General features: G+C 36.1%; 1 protein-coding gene across 3 annotated transcripts; it reads left to right on the top strand.

Moving 5' to 3' along the window:
* Positions 1-252: 252 nt before the first annotated feature.
* Positions 253-10,460, top strand: LOC128995890 (piercer of microtubule wall 1 protein). Of its 3 annotated transcripts, none has more exons than XR_008490991.1 (2): positions 253-527; positions 8,110-8,192. XR_008490991.1 is itself a non-coding variant. In XM_054420925.1 (2 exons), the coding sequence occupies exons 1-2, from the start codon at positions 425-427 to the stop codon at positions 10,404-10,406; spliced, it is 294 nt and encodes a 97-aa protein (XP_054276900.1). In that variant the 5' UTR covers positions 253-424; the 3' UTR covers positions 10,407-10,460. The 3 variants fall into 3 exon arrangements, 1 of the variants encoding a protein (XP_054276900.1); XR_008490990.1 differs by lacking the exon at positions 8,110-8,192 and adding an exon at positions 7,624-7,726; XM_054420925.1 differs by lacking the exon at positions 8,110-8,192 and adding an exon at positions 10,216-10,460.
* The last annotated feature ends 13,694 nt before the right edge of the window (positions 10,461-24,154 follow it).

The following is a 24,154-nucleotide window of genomic DNA, read 5'->3' as shown; positions in this document are numbered from 1 at the left end:
GAAACTAACCATAAAGTTATCTTTATCTGCACAAAGATGGTAAATCAATAATGAGTAATGAGTATATAATGTTTAATATATGGTATATATCCAATATTATTTCGTTGTTAGTAATTCCACTCCGACTATTCGTACTGTATGCTTCACATAGCTGAAGATATACATGTTATTGTTATCAGCTGAGCTTTGTTTGTGACACATATGTTTATATTTTCCGGGTCGCACATTTGTTTACCCGTTGCCACAGCTACGAGCTACATCAGCAATTCCTTGTTTACTGTTGGGCTCTGTCATCATTCTTCTGTCGTTTAAAATTTTCTGCTGTGTATAATATTTTTGTGATGTATTCTCCAAGCCAACGGATGTTTTAAAACCCTACCTGATCACCTTAGTTTTCTCCATGAGGTAGATACAAACAACAATCATGGAATGCGCACCTGCACCTAGGACCGACCATCCTATCGACAAAGTCAAAACGTCTGACTTTTATAGAACGTGCAAACTTCCAAAGAGATTCGACTACCCACGTAAGTTTATCGCTGAAATTGAATAAAGTTGTGTTTCATTAAGCTATTTTGCTATTTAGTTAATCGTAGTTGAAAATATAGCGCTTCTTGACATTAGGATTGGCCAAATTTTCATATCAGTAAGATTGAGAGAAATTAATTATTGTTGATAAGTTCATGAACGGAAATCCTAAATCCTTATCATAATATTATGGAAACATTTACCACAATGCTGTGTTTAAACGAACTAAGCTATTAAACTGTCGTTGGTCTGCATGAAAAAGTAGAATGGACGAGGTTCAAAGGGGGAAAGTAATTTAGATTACAATTTTAATGTGTGTAAATAGGGTAATAACACACCCCCTCCCATAATGTAATTTTTACATACCAACAAAATTTCTACAATAATGTTGACCCTGTAAAAATTGCTCATTATGACAAATAGAGCTCTTTGCTTCTAGTAATGTTTTTCTCACCTGTTGGTCTACTGATTTTGTTTATTCGTTTATTGCGTGTTCACCGTGATAGTCTAACATTAAGCCAGTGTTTTAACCCTATCATTATTTAACTAGTTCATTTTTCTGACAAAAGAGAGCCGTTGAGATTCGAATTTGGTATCTTTAGCTGCTGTAGTTTTAAGTAAAAAATTGCGACTCTTCCTTTTATAGCTCCTATATTTTGTAAATTTTCATTTTCTCAGACAATATACTGTACATGACAATTTGTCTCTTGACAAATAAAGAAGCCCTAAAATCAACTACAGAATTTTAACTCATAATTAAACTTGTTGTATCATCAATGTTTGTATTGAGTAGTCGGTTTTAGTTGTATTTACGTTATATGGTGGAAAGTTTCATCATAATTTACTTCTATATACTTAAAATCACTTTTTGACGTAGTCTACTGTATTATTGAACTGTTTATCGTTATGACAGTACTATATTCATTTCCTCTTGGTATTCAGTATTGTATAAAATGCGTAAGGTATTGCGTAACCTTATAAAATGCATATTGCGTAACCGTAACCAACAACCTCTTAGTTTAGTTTAGCTAGAATAGGCCTATTAAAGAGACGAAGATTTTAAACCTTTGACAATTTATATCCAAAATGCCATGGTATTACTAAAATTTGCAACAAATTACGTTATAAATTTTCAGTAAAAAGTAGTTTTGCATGCAGGTATTTTATTTATGCCAATTTATGTGAGCAAACTAGAGGGTAAACAAGTTTATGTGACACATTGTAGGAAAAAATTTTTGAAAGAATTATTTTAAAAAAGGTTGTCGGCCTCTTGCTTGCGTTTTGATCGGCCATACGGGCCTTCAAAGGCAGTGCGAGAGTCGGCTGACAGTGGATGAATTATACAGTTCTGATGAATTTTTGGTGGCGGCACAAGGGAGCGAACCCACGACATCGCTGCCTTGTTCTCATAGTCCGGCGAGATATTCGACTGAGCGACCGGCTTATCAATGCCTACATTATTATCGTTTATCATAAAGCACGCATCGTTCTAGTTTAATACCCTATATCCCTTCGTAGTACGTGTCGTCTTCTGCGATTGTGTATTGAGTTTGTGTGGTGTGTATTGTGGCGTGTATTGTGGTGTGTATTGTGAGGTGTCCTGCAGGGTGATACATAATCGATGACCACACGTCATATGACACGCCGTTGTTTTCGCCACAGAACGGGATTTTATAACTCAAAAGCAGGGATAAAAGTGGTCTGTGGGATAAACAGGGATTTATTGTGAACGTTGGATTGTTGACATTCATGATTGGCTAGTAGATGTTTCAACTTGAATACAATTTAATAAATTACTTTTAGTAAAGTATACTACCATGTACTATAATATGTACTATGGTAAATGAATATCACGGTTCATGTACTAGTTTACTTACCTATTAAAAAATTTTATGAAATAAATTGAAACCCGGGTCATCCATTTTGAGCACGAGTCTACGCTGAGGCAGAAAATCGTAAATTTGTTATGCTTATCTAGTATCGTTCGAATCATAACGAAACGAGGAAAGTCCTACAAACAACCTAACCTAACATAACCGCCGAAGTGCGCTGTAAAAAAGTGATTTCCGTATAACGAATATACAAATTTTGTATATAAATCTTTTTTATTTTTTTATGATTTTTTTTTTTAAACCCAGGACTAGCAGTAAATGACAACATGTACAAGTTCAAACAATTGAAAATCCGAATAGGATACGTGAAAATGTGTACCGTGGAATTGTAAGCTTAGTTGATGAATTTGCAAGGATTTTGAGGGATAAAAAGGGGACATTAGGTAATATCCGGGATAAAATGGTACAAATCGGCTAGTGCGTGGGATTATTTCCCGTTGAGTGGAAGCGAAGGAGACGCGCGCGGCCAAATCGATGCGCCGCGGCCCAACTTTGATATCCGTGTTTTGTTGTGTCAGTCAGTAGCAGTGTGGCCCGGCGGGGCATCTGTCTTGTCTGCTGATCAGCTGATCCTGATGCCGTTGATGCAGCTACGCCTGTTTGACAACACTTTGTGCACTCCACTCACAAAATATTTCAAAATTCTACGTTTAGATAAATTTAAAAGATTTTGTCAAAATCCCTTATTTTGGTTAATCCCCTGAGTAATTTCAATGTAGTTGGGTCAGGCTATGTTATTTCTTATTTTATTATCTTCAAAAATATAAAATATATACATTTCTAACAAAAATATAAACTTAAACGAATGTAGTTACAACACCGTGCATTTAAGGAATTTGGACTATGAAACAAGAGACTACTAACTAAAAATGTGGGTTTTTGCTCAATAAGGAGAAAGCTCTTCTTGTCTGAAAAAATATACGTTTCTTTGTATAGAGGGGTCTAAAGATTAGGGTGGGGTCTGAAATGTTGAGTCGAGATATACAGGGTGAATAAAAAGTCAAGACCCCCCCATCTAATATTTTTCCAAGTAAATATACAAAGATATACTTTTGGGGATCGTGCAATCTTAGCAGGAAGTTTCATTTTATGATTTTAAAACTTTTGAGTGTTCCCCCAAAAGGGGGGATTTAGGGGGTAACTCAAATATTTTATATGTAAACCCCCTGCAAGTGACACCTCATTTTGAAGTGTTTACAATAACTTAAAGAATGGTGAAAACTAGAGGTCGCTATCTCTTCTCTATCCAAAATGGTAGCCCGTCAAATGTTGTGGAAAATCAATGGTAAAATTGGTTCGTAATAGTAATATTGGCTAGCATTTTGGATGGAGAAGAGATAGCGAACTCTGGTTTTCACCATTCTTTAAGTTTTTGTAAACATTTCAAAATGAGGTGTCACTTGATGGGGGTTTACATTTAACATTTTTTAGTGTCCCCCCAAAAGGGGGATTTGGGGGGGCAACTAAAAACTTTTCAATGTAAACCCCCTGCAAGTGACACCTCATTTTGAAGTGTTTACAAAAACTTAAAGAATGGTGAAAACCAGAGTTCGCTATATCTTCTCTATCCAAAATGGTAGCCAATATTACCATTACGAACCAATTTTACCATTGATTTTCCACAACATTTGACGGGCTACCATTTTGGATAAAGAAGAGATAGCGACCTCTAGTTTTCACCATTCTTTAAGTTTTTGTAAACACTTCAAAATGAGGTGTCACTTGAAGGGGGTCTACATTTAAAATATTTGAGTTACCCCCCGAATCCCCCCTTTTGGGGGGACACTAAAAAATTTCAAAATCATAAAATGAAACTTCCTGCTAAGATTGCACGACCCCCAAAAGGATATCTCTGTATATTTATTTGGAAAAATATTAGATGGGGGGGTCTTGACTTTTTATTCACCCTGTAAGTATACAATATTTATAAAATAAATTGGTGGTTGGCGGGATTTGAACCTGTGACTAAAAGTCTACCACTATTACAGCTATACCTACTGATAAATCTTCACGGAAATACAATTGTCTTTCATTGAATTTACTTGTGTTTGATATTAAGATTTTTCAACACCTTCAAATGCAAAATTCCAAACCACCGTCTTTTTTTTCGTATCGTAATTTATGTCTAAAATTTGAATAAATATTGTTGTAGAGTAGACCATTAGTGTGTGGTGACGTAAGTGTAGGTGACAATGCTGGGATCGATCTAAGTGACCCTTAGACCTAATGTGCATCATCACGTGCGTGGGCTATGTAACTATACCAACCTATACAACGTTTACCAACCTAAACTGACGATAACTTGAAAACTGGACATGTTTACAGATCAAACGGTAGAATGAATACAAAGTTTTTGGTCGTATCATGGCGTACTTATCGCAGCTAATTGTATATATCAGCATTGAATGAATCATAGATAATTTCGTTTTGGATAGTTTTATAGCTTGGCTAATATACAGGAAATTCATGTATATTTTCTGATTTCTGATTTCTGATTTTGTTTCCACAAGCTCAGAAACTAAATTGTGTTTTGTGTGATTGTACTGTATATATTTATGAAACGTTTCTCTTAAAATAACAAGTTTTCAATCTGTAAATGAAAAGTGTTTTATGTCTTGGGATGTAGCTTTTTAATACCTAAATAATCCTAATACTTGGGTTAACTTTTTCGGTTTATTTGTCGTTTTAGCTAGGTTTGGCTATACCATATTGAAGAAGGTTATGCATTCTTTTTTTCTGTAATCATCGACGATAAACATTTAAACAATTTACATCTCTCTGAGCTTAGAAAAAATTTTGGAAATCTTCTGCAAAAGACTTATAGTCAGTATATGAAAAGGTTGTCAAAATCATCAGTCATCCATTATTGTGGAATTTGACCGATAAGGTTCATTGTTAAAAAATACAATGAACGAACACAACAACACTAACGCTTCTTCTTTATTCAGTAGGATAAATAATAGGCTACAAGTGTTGATTCTTCTTTTGATGTAAAATAATGCATTAGTTTCTCTGTAAAACCCTAAAAAAAGAAATTTACTACAGCTCAAATATGTTTTCATCACTCTGTATTCGAAAAAAATGCCCATTTCCACATATAGATCGAAAATCGTCAATTTCCATACACCAAAAACAAATAGTGATCAGTTGACTTTTCCTGACATAAACATTAATTTCGCTACACAAACTTTGCCTGACTAACAAAGTTACAACTGAAGTTTTATTTTTTTCAAGTTTTATGAAGTAGTTTTTTTTTCGTGATTAAAAGTATCGTTCAATACTCGCCACACAAGCCCCATTCGGGATGAGATAGTGTTTACATGCGAGTCGAGTGAAATATACTATTTCTTAATTAGGCCTAAAACAATTTATATTTTGACAGAACTGTATTTTGAATACTTTTTATCGTGACGATTTTGGTTTTGTAACTCGGTTTTGGAAATCGGGAAATCACACTCAATGTCACTTCTCTTTGGTGACAAAACAAGAAAGTTAAGTACAGTGCACAGAAAATCGGAAGAAGCGGAATTTTTGTACAACATTTATACTACAGAAAAATGAAAATGTAAGGGACCGCCGCTTTCTTTATTCTTCGGCAATACATTCGCGACCGATGATGTATTTTAGGTACGTTATGCGGTTACGACTGTCCTTCGAAATTCCAATGTTAATCAAATGCCGCAACCAGTTTCGTAGCTGATAGTATCCATACGTAATCCTGACATTCAAATTACAATCGCTGTTGATAACACGTCCAGAATATCAACAAACTGACTCACTAAAGATTGTACGGAACAAAGAAAACGGAGATGAAATGTGAAACTTTAAATGAGGCACGCGTTATCGCTAATTGTCGATTTCGCAATGAATAATCAAAAGCAAGGAATTACCTGGAAACTCCTTTATCTGAGGTAAAGGAGGCAAATGATAACTCTGGTTTTGAATACTAAATTCTTCTTCTTGTCATATTGAAAAATCTGGAGCCTATTTTCAATTTGGGTGAGCAAATGGTGTTGACAGGGAATATATATTTCCCTTTTATTTTGAATGTGATCTGGACAATGTGAAATAAGTTATTACAGTAGTCTTAAATAACGGAGAGCAAGCAATTATTACTAGCAAATATTTAGTAAAATAGTGTCTGTCGTTATTGGATAAACTATAAAGTTTATCAAATAACGACAAATAATAACTAAGAATTATTTTATTAGTACATGGTACTTACATAAAAAAGGATCACCTTGAAATGCCCATAAGCTGATCGGTAAGCGTGACAAATCCACAAGGGGACGAGTGTTCGACACTATCACATAAAAGTTACTTTTTAGAAGGTGTATCTTTTTTATTTTTTTTTATTTATTGTATGCACGTTTTTAGAAACCCCTTACTATACCCTTATTTACTAGTATATACCTATTAAAATATACCTAGTAATACCTCTTAAAACTGGGTGTTCAAATACTGTTATACTGACAAAGAAGAGTTAACGCCCTCTTAAAACATTTTAAAGAAGAGTAGAACTTTGATGTTTTGCAATATTTTTTTCTGATACGTTTAGCAGAGTCAGAGGTTTAGGATAATAATGTAACTGGACCTCTCATCCTTTTGTAAAATCGAAAACCCTTTATGTGTGCTTCGCGTCAGGTCAAGCTTGAGTGCGCTGACATCGACTGAATGTTCCTCTCATATTTTAGAATAAATTATCCTGTGTGCACCTTACGCTTTTGGTAATATCATCAGGGGATAATCTACAACTTAAAATTTTAAAACATATTGTCTGATAACAATAGTTTAACGCAACTAAATAACAAGAAATAAATACTGAAACATAACACAGTATTTATATACACCGTACAAAAAACCCTAAGTCTTGCATAGTATGGCAAATTGGCATGAGAATGTGTTAAATTTCTGCATGATCTAGTGTTATGACTTGCTGTTGCTACTAATGTGTCATTTACTGTACAACGCTATTAATTTTTGAACACGTAACTTTAACTTTCACGTTCTCTCCGACTATAAAAATCGTAAACCGCTCTGCTTCATTTGCAGTAATAATAGATTAGAGGCTCCTTATGAAAGGACCCATAGATTACTATGGTATAATTAGACTACGGGTTCTATCCTCCCAGTCGCCACACTGTACAGTAAATTGCAAATATTTATCCCTGAGGTTGATAATTCACGTGTTTCTATGTTACAGAGATGTTCAGCAGTTATGGTTGTCAGAGACGACCTCCCGCTCATCCCTTCTACCTCACCACGTCATCAGACTACGGGTTCTATCCTCCCAGTCACCACACTGTACAGCAAATTCCATATATTTATCCCTGAGGTTGATAATTCACGTGTTTCTATGTTACAGAGATGTTCAGCAGTTATGGTTGTCAGAGACGACCTCCCGCTCATCCCTTCTACCTCACCACGTCATCAGACTACGGGTTCTATCCTCCCAGTCGCCACACTGTACAGTAAATTGCAAATATTTATCCCTGAGGTTGATAATTCTCGTGTTTCTATGTTACAGAGATGTTCAGCAGTTATGGTTGTCAGAGACGACCTCCCGCTCATCCCTTCTACCTCACCACGTCATCAGACTACGGGTTCTATCCTCCCAGTCGCCACACTGTACAGTAAATTGCAAATATTTATCCCTGAGGTTGATAATTCTCGTGTTTCTATGTTACAGAGATGTTCAGCAGTTATGGTTGTCAGAGACGACCTCCCGCTCACCCCTTCTACCTCACCACGTCATCAGACTACGGGTTCTATCCTCCCAGTCGCCACACTGTACAGTAAATTGCAAATATTTATCCCTGAGGTTGATAATTCTCGTGTTTCTATGTTACAGAGATGTTCAGCAGTTATGGTTGTCAGAGACGACCTCCCGCTCATCCCTTCTACCTCACCACGTCATCAGACTACGGGTTCTATCCTCCCAGTCGCCACACTGTACAGCAAATTCCATATATTTATCCCTGAGGTTGATAATTCACGTGTTTCTATGTTACAGAGATGTTCAGCAGTTATGGTTGTCAGAGACGACCTCCCGCTCATCCCTTCTACCTCACCACGTCATCAGACTACGGGTTCTATCCTCCCAGTCACCACACTTTACAGCAAATTCCATATATTTATCCCTGAGGTTGATAATTCACGTGTTTCTATGTTACAGAGATGTTCAGCAGTTATGGTTGTCAGAGACGACCTCCCGCTCACCCCTTCTACCTCACCACGTCATCAGACTACGGGTTCTATCCTCCCAGTCGCCACACTGTACAGCAAATTCCATATATTTATCCCTGAGGTTGATAATTCACGTGTTTCTATGTTACAGAGATGTTCAGCAGTTATGGTTGTCAGAGACGACCTCCCGCTCATCCCTTCTACCTCACCACGTCATCAGACTACGGGTTCTATCCTCCCAGTCACCACACTGTACAGTAAATTGCAAATATTTATCCCTGAGGTTGATAATTCTCGTGTTTCTATGTTACAGAGATGTTCAGCAGTTATGGTTGTCAGAGACGACCTCCCGCTCATCCCTTCTACCTCACCACGTCATCAGACTACGGGTTCTATCCTCCCAGTCACCACACTGTACAGCAAATTCCATATATTTATCCCTGAGGTTGATAATTCACGTGTTTCTATGTTACAGAGATGTTCAGCAGTTATGGTTGTCAGAGACGACCTCCCGCTCATCCCTTCTACCTCACCACGTCATCAGACTACGGGTTCTATCCTCCCAGTCGCCACACTGTACAGTAAATTGCAAATATTTATCCCTGAGGTTGATAATTCTCGTGTTTCTATGTTACAGAGATGTTCAGCAGTTATGGTTGTCAGAGACGACCTCCCGCTCATCCCTTCTACCTCACCACGTCATCAGACTACGGGTTCTATCCTCCCAGTCGCCACACTGTACAGTAAATTGCAAATATTTATCCCTGAGGTTGATAATTCTCGTGTTTCTATGTTACAGAGATGTTCAGCAGTTATGGTTGTCAGAGACGACCTCCCGCTCACCCCTTCTACCTCACCACGTCATCAGACTACGGGTTCTATCCTCCCAGTCGCCACACTGTACAGTAAATTGCAAATATTTATCCCTGAGGTTGATAATTCTCGTGTTTCTATGTTACAGAGATGTTCAGCAGTTATGGTTGTCAGAGACGACCTCCCGCTCATCCCTTCTACCTCACCACGTCATCAGACTACGGGTTCTATCCTCCCAGTCGCCACACTGTACAGTAAATTGCAAATATTTATCCCTGAGGTTGATAATTCTCGTGTTTCTATGTTACAGAGATGTTCAGCAGTTATGGTTGTCAGAGACGACCTCCCGCTCACCCCTTCTACCTCACCACGTCATCAGACTACGGGTTCTATCCTCCCAGTCGCCACACTGTACAGTAAATTGCAAATATTTATCCCTGAGGTTGATAATTCACGTGTTTCTATGTTACAGAGATGTTCAGCAGTTATGGTTGTCAGAGACGACCTCCCGCTCATCCCTTCTACCTCACCACGTCATCAGACTACGGGTTCTATCCTCCCAGTCGCCACACTGTACAGTAAATTGCAAATATTTATCCCTGAGGTTGATAATTCACGTGTTTCTATGTTACAGAGATGTTCAGCAGTTATGGTTGTCAGAGACGACCTCCCGCTCATCCCTTCTACCTCACCACGTCATCAGACTACGGGTTCTATCCTCCCAGTCGCCACACTGTACAGTAAATTGCAAATATTTATCCCTGAGGTTGATAATTCACGTGTTTCTATGTTACAGAGATGTTCAGCAGTTATGGTTGTCAGAGACGACCTCCCGCTCACCCCTTCTACCTCACCACGTCATCAGACTACGGGTTCTATCCTCCCAGTCACCACACGGTTCCAACGTGCTTCTACCCTCGCAACCAAGCGTTTTCCAACGCCCTCGCCAAGGCTGGCATGTACAGAAACTTCTCGCTGAATGTGTGATGCACGACGCTCAATATGTTTGTGATAATAAATAAATTGTTTTCATTTTCCTCAGTACTTTTTTTTATTTCCAGGCGGTTTTTAATCTTTTATACGGTATTCTGTGCGAACATTTTACCATAACTGTACTAATTGTATTTACTGCAATTGTATTAGTAATGTTCCTGTAGCAGTGATTTTGTTGTATTTTACGGTCAATTTTTTTATTATTTTGAACCCATTTGAAAGGTGAATACCAACAGCATAAATTACTAAGCACCAATCGTTTTAGTGACATCGACATCTTAAAGAAATAGCAAGAGAAACGGTGAGTACTTTCATGATTTTAGTAATTTGATTGATAAAGGTTACTTGCAATTTAATTCGCAAAATAATAAATTGTTAAAAAGGAAATAGTATATCCTACATTGCCCAGAGTTTGCTAGAGACCTTTATGCGGTACCATTAAGATGAGTGAAGGAATTGATTATCGAATGTTACTACTTACACATTTTTCTACTTACAAATTGTTCTTAATTTACTTTACACTAAACTTTTTAAATTTGAGTATTCGAGCGCAAATAAAATGGAAAAATATATCGAGTTTCGATCTTTTAATTCCATTAATTATTTGAGGCGTTATCAAGTATTTTTTTCATAGGGTGATCACCAGGTGAAAAGTAATTGCTCCCATATAACAGCAAGCGTCGAGTCACTTAAAACTATTTACAAGTTTTATAAAAATTTATTTTTTCGAATTTACGTGGAACCTGTTTGATAAAAAAGCTAGAAAATTCGTCACGTGGAATTCCACTGCATTCTATATCAGGTTGAGATTGAGAGTTGTGACGTAGCAGAGCAGGTGGTCTGGGCGTTCACGGGGTGTGCGGTGTGCGCATGCGCGTCAAAAGCCAGCGCTTCCTGGCGGTTAGCGCGGGGACTAAACAGCTGATCTGTGCGGACCCGACACGTCCGCCTTGCGGCCGTCTAGCGGGTGACGATATCACGAGAATTAAATGTGCAAAAATTTCAAAAAAATATTATTTACCAAATTACTATGGATATTTAATATTAAAATTAAAATAAATAACTATAAAACAAACAAGAACTAAGTAGCTTTAATATAAACGTGTTGTAGAATATTTTAAAATTAATAAAACCTGGATTACTCAGCCCCTCTATGTTTCGCAGTATATCGACTGTACTGCATCATGGTTGGTAAAATAAATTAATACGCGAATTGAGTAAAACAAAATGAAAAAAAAATCTAATGTACTTTCCACGTTTTATTGCAGCTAAGTGAGTTATGGTTTTTAATTCGTTAATAATTAATTGAATATCCAGTTTATTACGACGGGCGTACTGAATTTTCGTTTAATATAATTAGTATACCGAGGACCTGTATTTGTTGTAAAATGTATATATTTTATTTAACCTTCTGCAACGGAAAAATGTTGTAAAGACCGCCTAATCAATACAGTAACAGGATTCGGTAACGCCTCGGTTGTATGATAAAATGATTCAAATAATCACACTGCTACTTTACAGTTGCTGATGAAAGGATCAAGAGGATATCAGAAATCTACTGGTTTCAGCAAAAGCAATCTCATCTAGAACGTTCGGCTGGCTGCTGAGCTGTGATTGTAATTGTGTGATTGTGTGAGTGTGAGGAGTTGTCAACAGCGACGCGCGGCCGTGGGGAAAATGGCGGATACAGGACAGGGTCTCCACTACTGCTCGGCTGTGTTCAGTTGGCTACTGTTACTGTACTGCAGCCAGTGTCAATGTTTTGCCAAATACCAAATGTTATCTTTTTTGTCATCATAGTGTGTAATGGCGATCAAAGTATGAGGTCATTGTCGACGTTTACATTTCAAGACCAAGACCGAATTGCCAAGATTAAATAAAAAAATAGTTCTGAGATTTTAAAGTCAATTAACCAAGCCTATTTACTCATCTTTACAGGACTGATCAAAATAAATAAATGGAGACGTCACAAATGTGTTGGAATACTGTAAAATTTGTAATATTTATTATACAATTAATTTCAGCAGTCACAATAAAAAACATTTGACATTTTTTAAACAAAATTGAACAACAAGGTTCATAGTAGTCAGAAAACTAATCCATGTCATAACCTGATCTACAATAACAATATTAAACTAAACTATTGAACTTAATCAGTCCACTAGACACAACTTCATGTTTGTGGTTTTGATAGATAAACGATAAAGATCTCACCAACATTGTTGATTTTTTGTGTTCTATTTAATTCTAACGTTAAACAATGCACTGGTAATCTCTCGTCTGATAAAAGTAGCCACTGATCTTGCGACCGGTAAAGCTTCCTACACCTGTCAGAATCTAAATGGTAAGAAAGCATGCCTAGCAATCCTGTGATTGCTGATTCAGTTTATAAAAGTTGGAGCTTTTTGGCATTTCAGAACGAGGTATTTTCAGTTCAGTTGTTTAATCAACGTGATATTATTTAATTTAACATTTTACAGGTGTAAAATTTGTTTGATTTGATTTCTAATTAATTTGTTGTGACAACGTATTTTCAGAAGTTTGCTGCCTGTAAACAGTCTATCTAAATGGATCACAATCACATTGTGAGCTGTTATACGATTAATCGATTAATAGTTTTTTGTTATCTGATTCTATTCCTTAACTAGGCGTGGTTAGAGAAAACAATACCAGTGTACCTGTTGCTCGAATTCGAGTAATAATGTGTTCAATATGTAGCCTGAGACTAACGGAATAGCTTATTCCCTAAGTGGGAAATTCGCTAAAGAGGGCAGCACAATCTTATCTCAATATTTCGATTAAAAAATGTGCTCAGCTGTTTCTTATTGACTGGAAGCAATGGTGTTATTGACCATAACATAATGTGAAATTCGACAAACACGAACACTTTTCACCGCTGATGATATCACTGATATCAGGAGTTCTTGGAACGTAACGTGATGTCCGAAAGTAGAGTTTTGTTAAGTCGGCAAACCCGGATAGCGCATACTGTACCATCTCCTGTCCTCCTTACTCGTAGCATTGACTATATATACATTGACTATATATACCTTATAGTCAATGCTCGTAGCTAAAACCATTGATAAAACCACAAAACATATTCCCTTCCCCTTGGTAGATTTCCCATCCTTATGGAACAGCTAATTAAAGCCAATTTATCGTTAGTCGTGTTTACAATTTTTTTCTTGTTATGTCAGTAATTTAAAGTCCCGTTTAGTCAAATAAAACGATATAATCATATACAATAACTCATCCTCTGGTTATCAAACAGTAAAGCACAAAGCATGAAATTAACTCTAAAATAATAGAAACGAAATTTCGTCGACGCAATTATGTTAGTTGTGAAGACGCTATCTGCATTGTTGTCGATGCTAATAAACAATAACCTATACTGTTCTAGCATTGCAAGGACGATGTTACCCTTAATGGTTGATTGTTTTGTTAGATCTTTATTGATCTTGGAAGATAAGGTTTTAAATTAACTCTCTCATCTTGAGATTTTCAAGTTTGATACTAAAAATACGTTATAAATTGTTACTTATTATGCGTAGTCTATTGCTGTATGAGTTTGAACATTTCATTTAGACCTAGAAAAATTAGATATCGTTCTGTGCATGCACTTTAATTTACTGTGCAAGATTTGGCCAAAGACTACCTTCTACCAGTGAACGAATGCAAACAATTCACATGTTTATCAATATATAGTTTTTTATTTGTTTGCCATGAGAAGAATTTTATTATGAAATAAAAAGATACGTGTTCAAACAAAAACTGAGTATCAAAATCACAACTAAGAAGTGAATTTTAAATACATGTTGGTTCGTAGGAAGAATGTCAACGGACAGCAAAGCCTAATCTCAACCAGACTCTCTGATAGCATTTTCTCTGTTGCGATACGAAGTTGTATTATCTATCACTCCACCAAAACATCGGACCTGTGATACAAGGCCAACACGTAGTACAGTCACAGTCATTGCATAAGTTATATTGTACACTCATAGGGTGATGCCATTGATTTTGGATACTGCAAGTAAAATTTTCATCCTGTTGTAGAATATGATTTTTATCCTCGTTTCATGAACGCCAGTTACATTCCAATGTGCTGACGTAAAATAATTGTTTTTAACTAACTTATTTTAGGATAGACTGATTTAGGATCATAAAATAAACTAGGTGGCGTTTGCAGGGGCATCCACAAAATTGAGCGGAGTCATCAAGGGTTCATATTATGTTGTTTTTGTCATACTGCAGTAAAAACAGTCGTTTTAAATGCCTGCGTTGCGGGTCTAAAGTAGCATTTTTACTCTTTAGGGAGTAAAAATCAGCTGTTGTCAACTCAGTTGTAAATTTCTATTGTAAACGATTGCATGTATCGAAATATGTATCGATTCGTGCTTCGTAATCATTTTAACCTACAGTCTACAGTCTCTACCCATAGCATTTTAGCATCGCAGATACATTAATCCATTCCCACACTCAACACTGCTCACCTTTACTACTTCCTTCACCACCCCCTATGTCGTGGACCTGTTTCCCTCTCTTCCCATAGCATTTTAGGATTGCAGATACATTAATTTAATTGCCAAAGACAGTTCCCACACTCTGCACTGCAAGCCTTACTACTTCCTTCACCATTTCCTACGTCATGGACCTGTTTTCATCACTTTCCATAGCATTTTAGTATTTTAGATACGTTAATCTAATTGTCACAAACATTGCCCACACTCCGCACTGCTAGCCTTTAACTTCTTTCACCATTTTCTATGTCGTGGGCATGCTTCCATCCCTTCTCATAGCATTTCAGCATTGCAGATACATTAATCTAACTGCTACAAACGGTTTCCAGTTCCCACACTCCACACTTCTCACCTTACTACTTCCTTCACCTCTTCTTACGTCGCGGGCCTGTTTCCCTCTCTTCCCATAGAATTTTAAGATTGTAGATACCTTAATCTAATCGTCATAAACAGTTCCCACACTCCGCCTTGACTACTTCCTTCACCACTTCCTACGTCACGGACCTGTTTCCCTCCCTTTCCGTAGCATTTTTGGATTACAGATATCTTAATCTAATCGTAATAAACAGTTCCCACACTCCGAAACAAAAAACTCGCCTTTACTACTACATTCACCACTTCCTACGTCACGGACCAGTTTTCCTCCCTTCCCATAGCATTTTAGGTTTACCTTAATCTAATCGTCAAAAACGGTTTCCACACTCCGGAAAGCTCGCCTTGACTACTTCCATCACCACTTCCTACGTCACGGACCTGTTTTCCTCCCTTTCCATAGCATTTTAGGTTTGTAGATACCTTAATCTAATCGTCATAAACAGTTCCCACACTCCGGACAGCTCGCCTTGACTATTTCCTTCACCATTGCCTACGTCGGGGACCCGTTTTCCTCTCTTTCCATAGAATTTTAGTAATGCAGATACCTAAATCTAATCGTCGTAAACAGTTTCCACAATCCGGACAGCTCGCCTTGACTACTTCTTTCACCAATTCCTTCGTCGCGAACCCGTTTTCCTCCCTACCCATAGAATTTTAGGAATGCAGATACCTTAATCTAATCGTCATAAACAGTTCCCACACTCCGGACAGCTCGCCTTGACTATTTCCCTTACCACTTCCTACGTCATAGACCTGTATACCTCCCTTCCCTTGGCATTATTGGATTAAAAATACCTTAATCTATTGGTCATAAACAGATCCCACACTCCGGACAACTCGCCTTTACTACTACCTTCACTACTTCCTACGTCACGGACCTGTTTTCCTCCCTTCCCATAGCATATTAGGTTTGTAGATACTTTAATCTAATCGTCATAAACAGTTCCTACACTCCGGACAGCTTGCCTTGACTACTTCCTTTACCACTTCCTACGTCGCGGACCCGTTTTCCTCCCTTCCTATTGAATTTTAGGAATGCAGATATTTTAATCTAATCGTCATAAACAGTTCCCACATTCCGGACAGCTCGCCTTTACTACTTCCTTCACCACTTCCTACGTCGCGGACCCGTTTTCCTCCCTTCCCATAGAATTTTAGGAATGCAGATACCTAAATCTAATCGTCATAAACAGTTTCCGTTTCCACACTCCAGGCTGCTCACCTTTACTACTTCCTTTACCACTTCCTACGCCATAGACCTCAAGCTAGTGTCGTCATTTGATTATATTTATGATCCATACCGTTTCTGTTCTAATATCTGTGGATTAATGCTATCAGCTACTTCTTTATCTACTGCATTCAAAAGTCAACAGCTGATCATATGTTTTTGTTTATGTGTCAAATACTGCTTCCATAAGGATTACATTGAAACTTTGAGACCCAGTGGGGCGGATTCCTGAGAGACTTTTTTAACGCCATATAGATGTTGGCACTCACCGATATGGTCTTTATCACCATGCAAAATTTGAAAACGATTGATTCAGCCGTCTAGGAGGAGTTTGCGTATTACGAAATGCATAAGAGTCGACGTATAAGAGCTTCGCTCGCTCCGCTCAATAATTTATAAATAAAAACTTTTTTAAATTCCACGTTTTTAAACGCACTAAAAAATCTTAATATATAAAAGAAAGTTGTGTTAGTTACAGCGTTTATAACTAGAAAACTACTGAACCAATTGGCAAGGATGAAAATTTACAAGGATATTCCTTAGGTACTAGAATAACATAATAGCCTGTTTCCGTTTCAAAAACCCTTAAGGGAAGCGTCCTATGGCCCTTTGCAGTTTACATGTTAATCTTATGGAAAAATATTGTATTTTGTTTACCATGCCATGTTCGTCATTTCTTTATTAAATTAAATTAAGGAAACAGCTGTTGTAATGATAACCTAATTAAAAAAAAAACAGAGCTGTCAAATAGGTTTCTATGTCATTTGTTTTTTACGAATATTTGTTGTCAAATGTAACTGAAGGCAAGTGAGCGCAGGGAACGAGCTCCAACCTAAAGGTGAGAGAGCTATGCGAACGAGCTCATCTTGAAAATGAACGAGCATTTGACATAAAACCACATTAGGACAGGACGACGTCTGTCGGGCCAGCTAGTAGAAAATAATTTACAACTATATGTAGAGAATAAATTAATACTTCTAAAAATTAAAACGAAAAACGTTGGGCGCATGAAGTTACTACGAATACCCCCTCTTTATTATTGGCCTATCTATTGTATGATCCCAACGTTTTTCGTTTTAAATCTTAAAAGTATTTATTCTCTCCACATATTTATAAAATATTTTCAACTTTTTAGTGCGTTAAAAAATGTGGTTGGCATATTTAAAATAAACGGTATCAGCATCCTGACACATACTTTCTCCCATAAGTTTGTCAACAACCTTTATCATGTGTAAACGGTGAGAGTAAATATACGGAAATGGGATTTGTACAATTTTGTTCAGAATTTAAAGGACTATAACATACTAAATTTTTATCAAAATTGTTCGAGCCAATTTTGGGAAATCCGATTTTTCCGTTATTTTATGGGGTTTTTATGGGGAAATAACATAATTTACAATAACTTTTGAACCGTAATTTTTACAGAAAAGGGATTTGTTCCATTTTGTTTAGAATATAAAGGATTATAACATACTAATTTTTTATTAAAATCGTTCGGGCCATTTTTGGGAAAATCCTATTTTTCCGTTATTTTATGGGGTTTTATAGGAAAATCACTAAAATCGAAATTTCTAAAAAATGAAAAAAAACTATCAAAATTGTAAGTACCATAACCTACTATGTTAAATCAAAACTGAATTTTTGTCTAAAATCCTATTTTTCGTTATTTTATGGGGTGTTTATGGGAAAATAACATAATTTACCATAACTTTTGAACCGTAATTTTTACAGAAATGGGATTTGTACCATTTTGTTCAGAATTTAAAGGGCTACAACATACTAAATTTTAATCAAAATCGTTCGGGCCATTTTTGAGAAAATCCGATTTTTCCTGTTTTTTATGGTCTTTTATGGGAAAATCCCCATTAAAAATCAAAATTTCAAAAAAATGAAAAAAACGCCTGGAGATACCATGGATTAGAACCTACATACCAAATTTCATCGAAATCGGACCACAGGTGTAGTCTCTAGCTCTGTACACATCCAGACACACAGACACACACACACATACATCACTTCGAAAACCACTTTTTTGGGTCCAGGGGGACCCAAAACGAATATATCCACTCAAAACTCAAACTCGAAAATTTTGACGAAAACAATTCTTTCTCCATATACTATGGTATAGGGGGAGAAAGTAAAAGTGTTCATTCTTAAATTATTTTCTACTTTTACTTTCTCCCCCTATACCATAGTATATGGAGAAAGTATTGTTTTCGTCAAAATTTTCGAGTTTGAGTTTTGAGTGGATATATTCGTTTTGGGTCCCCCTGGACCCAAAAAAGTGGTTTTCGAAGTGATGTCTGTGTGTGTGTGTGTGTCTGTGTGTCTGGATGTGTACAGAGCTAGGGACTACACCTGTGGTCCGATTTCGATGAAATTTGGTATGTAGGTTCTAATCCATGGTATCTCCAGGTGTTTTTTTCATTTTTTTGAAATTTTGATTTTTTATGGGGATTTTCCCATAAAAACCCATAAAAATCCTGAAAAATCGGATTTTCTCTAAAATGGCCCGAACGATTTTGATAAAAATTTAGTATGTTGTAGCCCTTTAAATTCTGAACAAAATGGTACAAATCCCATTTCTGTAAAAATTACGGTTCAAAAGTTATGGTAAATTATGTTATTTTCCCATAAAAACCCAATAAAATAACGAAAAATAGGATTTTAGAAAAAAATCCGGTTTTATTTTAACATAGTATGTTATGTTCCTTAAAGTTTTGAGTTTTTTTATTTTTAAAAAATTTTAATTTTTAATGGGAATTTACCCATAAAACCCCATAAAATAACAGAAAAATAAGATTTTCCCAAAAACGGCCCGAACGATTTTGATAAAAAATTTGTATGTTATAGTCCTTTATATTCTGAACAAAACGGTACAAATCCTATTTCTGTAAAAATTATGGTTCAAAAGTTATTGCAAATTATGTTATTTCCCCATAAAAACCCCATAAAATGACGGAAAAATCAGATTTTCACAAAAATGGCCCGAACGATTTTGAAAAAAATTAGTATGTAGTCCTTTAAATTCAGAACAAAATCGTACAAATTACATTCCCGTATATTTACTTTCACCGCTTACACATGATAAAGGTTGTTGACAAACTTATGGGAGAAAGTATGTGTCAGAATGCTGATACCGTTTATTTAGTCTTAAATGAGTAAGTATGTTAAATCTATTTTATTGACTGTTCTTCCAAAATGTAAAAATTAAAAATTTGCAAGCCCATGGGGCGTAGCCTAAGGAAAATATGAAAAATCAAATGATTTAATATTGCATTGTCATCTATGTTTCAAGTTTCAAGTCTCTAGCTCATCGAGAAGATGGTTCGAAATCGATTGAAAAATTTGTTCCGAACAGACAAGAAAGCGAGCTAATAACAACGTTTTAAAATACGCTGTGCCGAAAAAACCTACTTTAACATTATCACCAGCGGTTTCAAAAGTAAGACTGTTTATGGATTATATCAGATTTATAAACAGCACTAAAACTCCCAAGTGCGTATTTTAATGCGGAGAATAAGAGAACTGATAGCTTTGTACTGATAACGATCAGCTTTATCTTTGGCCAGGGCCTTTTATTGAAAAGGAACCAAATGATTAACAACTTCTAGGTCCAGTTTCGAATAATCAAAATACTACAGACTTTTCTCACAATCGAACGGGTGTCATTCGATGAGACGCACTATCTACTCAGCTACTTAGCTGGAGATATGAGTTTTTCCATCTAGTCTTTACTTTACATTTATCCAACACGTCTAGGTCTATACGTAAGTAACAGCATATATAGAGAAAAGAATTTATTTATAAAAATAAATACCTCTGCCTTAAAAAATAAGGTTGCCAATGACACAGAAAAATAGTACACATAAAATATCGAAGGATTATACAGCTATAAGACTGATTAATTTTGATGTTTGCCATATAGATGATTTCTCATTATGTTCAATGAACCTCTTAATGTTTCATGAATAATAATTTTCAAAAAGGATCTGTCCAAATCATATTGTTTCCAAAAGTTCACAAAAAATTTTGATAATGTTCCTCTAGAACCAATAAACAATCCAATCACCTCAATTTTTGAAATTTTAAAATTTTGCTTGAAATATTCAAAGGTAGAATCATAATTTTTTTTCTTTTCTTCATTTACTTCGTTAGTTTGATTTATGTTTGTTTCAAATCGAAAAGTGTGGACACTTATTGTCTACTCCTTTAATCTATGGTAACAGGTATTAGTAATTTTATTTTCAACGACTTTGGCAATGTAAATCCCCCTAAATTCTTCAAAATCACACGAAACTACACTCACATGAAATCAGCTGATTATACAATAAGTCGTTGCATCACTTTCAGTGGCAATGACAATAAACGAAAACATAACCTTTAAAAACGATTAGTAACATCGTTCATGTCACAAAGCTAAATTTACATCAGTTAAGTTCCAAGTTAGCGCTGCTCATCTGGGTTGTGGATTCGGATTCGCGATACTGTCATCTTGGTGATGCTCGTAGAACGTAGAGGGGAATCGTTGACTATTTGACTCAGTCAGACCAATGACCAACAGTCTCGTAGCTGTCGTCCTGTCGTCAGCACTACGACTACGACTTTTCCAGGAATTGCACTAACGTCATTGCGAATCTGGTGTGGATACCTCTCACAGGGAAATGAACAGTTGTAAGTGACCACTTTTAAGTAGTAGGCTACTGTATTCCCTGGCTACAAATGATAGATAGTTCTCGTACTTATCTTGAAACCAAACCTACAAATACTGTATAAGAGAATGCGGAAAAAATGACTTAATTTAAAGTAGTAGGGAGATAATACCAGAACTCAAGTACTTGTTTGTAATCTACAAGCCTTCATAAGTTTTTTAAACTAGTTTCTATACGTTTTATCCCTTCGACAAATGTGATTACAGAAGACATTTTGTCTTTGATTTTCGATCAAAATTACGTCCAAAATGCGATAAACAAAATATAATTATTTTTTACAAACTCTTTCTTTCATCCCACCAAAGAACAACACTCGTGTGTAAATGAACGAACTAACATACAAAAGGAATGTGTGAAAAATGCATACGCAACTTCAAATTTACAGTTGATGAAGCTCTTGTTTATAATGTTTCAAATCTTTCAAATCGAATCCGTAATCATTTTTAAATATTTACTTTTCTAATTACAGTATTGGTTATTTATTTTAAAACCCTCTTTATGTATAACTGAAAATGTTGTGGAATCTTAATCGACAGATTCGTAGCGTTTTGATACACATTAGTTGGTTTGCGTTTGTTGGAAGTGTTCCTCAAAAGTTGGACTTAAGAGGAGGCACGACAGTTTTCCATAACTCAATATGTTTCATCATGAAATGGGACATTACAACATTTAAAATATATATTGTATAAATTACAATTATTTGGTTATTAGCTAGGGGCATATACAGTTTTTAAGTAAGTGGTGGTGCACTCGAGAGAAAACTTTAATATCTTAAGGCCCGTTGTCCAAGAACGCGTCTGTTGCGTCTGACGCTGAGTAATAGACGCTAGCGATGGACGCTCAGTGACTGCTAAGCATTGATTTCAATGGACCCGTTGTCCAAGGGAGCGTCTCTAGCGCCTGACGCTTGAGACGCTGAGCGTCTGACGCGGGGCACTGCTCCGGGAGCAGACGGTATCGCTGACGGCCAGCGTCTATTGCGTCTATTGCATTGTTGTTTCTGTGTTCTCCCGTATACTCCATAATATACAGTATCTTAATGTAATGGCTATAGTCAAAGAAATATAGAATATGACCTAAAAAGATTGCAAGATAATGTTTTAGGGTTTTATTTTGTAGTGTTGAGTCTGCTGATTGATATACTAAAGGTTGCTAAAAATCGGTCCATGAGAAACCCCCTAAAATCATTATAAAAAATGGTGGCTTTTCCCAACATTGGAAAAATAATAAAAAATGATTCCACATGCATCTTTTATGCACATTTTCGAGATATTGACTTAAGATCACCTCCAGTATTTATTGGGTGGTTAGTACTTCATTTCGATAGGAAACACGTTTATGGCCACCATCTTGGATCCGCCATATTGGATATACATATTGTTTTTATGTAATGATAGTTTTGTGACACATAATTTAAAAAACTAGATTTTCATGCTAATTTCAATGCGGGAATCCGTTTTTATTTATTTTTCGTTTTAAAGAAATTCAAACGAAAACTCTTCCCCATACATTTCTTATAGACGTTTCGTACTTTTATCATTTTTTAAATATCTCCAGTTCTTATTAACGCTTGCAGTTCGTTTCAACCTTAAAATATTCAGTAATGTAAGGGCTTCCATTTGAGTTATTGATAATTGAAATCAGACGAGCTAGAGACCCGCTACGAACAAAAACACAAAATCAAATCAAAATTAAATTAAAGTTATAGTCTAAAATAATTCACCAAAGTATTGACTTTTATTTTAGCTTTGGATTACATACCGTATTGGGAGTTATTTAGAATAGGAGATATCTGTATTTAAGTAAAGAAAAATTTCAAAATAATAATAAATTAGTGTTAAATTAAATTATTACAACTTAAACTTTAAAGGATTTAACGGAACTTAAACTGTTGCCATTAAAAGTAAAAAAAATCAATTAATGCACTCTTGTCTACATTAAAGTGGTTTTTGATAGGTATTCTAAAATATCCTTCCTCACTTCTCTTTTTGAAAACACTGTGGGTACACAATCGAGGTTCACTAAAGGTCCAGAATTTCCTCGTTTTCTATCTCTTCGATGAATAGGATCTTCAACACTTGGCTCTTAACGCTAATAGTGAGAGCAAAATAAATTTTTACACAGTCAGAAACCAACTGTTGAACTGAATAGACGCGTTCTTGGACAACGGGCCTCCAAGCGATCGACGCTCAGCGATCATCGCTCGGCGATCATCGCTCTGCGTCAGACGCAACAGACGCGCCTTGGACAACGCAGCTTTACGCAGGGATGACGTTCGATTCTAAGGTAAGGGTTAGTCACTCGTTAAGAGTACTGTAGTACAAACATCCGAATGAAAATATAGGCCTAGATCGATATATCGAATGAAACAATCGAACAATTGATATTTTACTCGGTTTTTTGTGCCAACAGATATGGAAGCCTACCATAATAGTAATTATTATGATAACTTAAGCACGGAATAGCTATGTAAACTGTATCGAACTTTGCTACACACGTTTAATTATCAACAATCGGTCTTAAAAATCTAAAGCGGTCACTGGTAAACAAATTTTATAAATCTGCGAAACAATGTAATAGAAATATCGTCTGTGAGGATTCGACAGTTAACTCGTAAACCTCTTGAGTAATGAGTCATGGTTGAGAGTGACTAAACATGGCGGCTTGTTACATTGCGACTTGCGAGTACCCGATAATCTGTAACTTTGGACGTCATGCGCTCAAAACTTACAACTTAAAGCTGACAACTTGGCCATTCGTGTTTACAGACAGCAAACTTACTTCGGTAGACTATTATGGTTAGCTTAAACCATTGACTATATACCATAGTCAATGCTTAAACATAGCGTTGAATAAGTTGTGCACAACTATTATTCCTTACAAAAATCAACAACTTGGACGATTTTTGCA

The sequence above is a fragment of the Macrosteles quadrilineatus genome, unplaced genomic scaffold (genome assembly GCF_028750875.1).
Source record: "Macrosteles quadrilineatus isolate MER2022 unplaced genomic scaffold, UCM_ALF_1.0 Scaffold_5__1_contigs__length_97177068, whole genome shotgun sequence".
Classification (NCBI taxonomy): Eukaryota; Metazoa; Arthropoda; class Insecta; order Hemiptera; family Cicadellidae; genus Macrosteles; species Macrosteles quadrilineatus.
The sequence above is the reverse complement of the archived record's forward strand: the minus strand, read 5'-3'. Positions and strand labels throughout refer to the sequence as shown.

Bases quoted from the DNA above. Each gene is read 5' to 3' on its own strand.
- LOC128995890 (XM_054420925.1), top strand. From the start codon at position 425: ATGGAATGCGCACCTGCACCTAGGACCGACCATCCTATCGACAAAGTC. The intron at 528-10,215 runs GTAAGTTTATCG...TCTATGTTACAG, and splicing joins AAAGAGATTCGACTACCCAC to AGATGTTCAGCAGTTATGGT.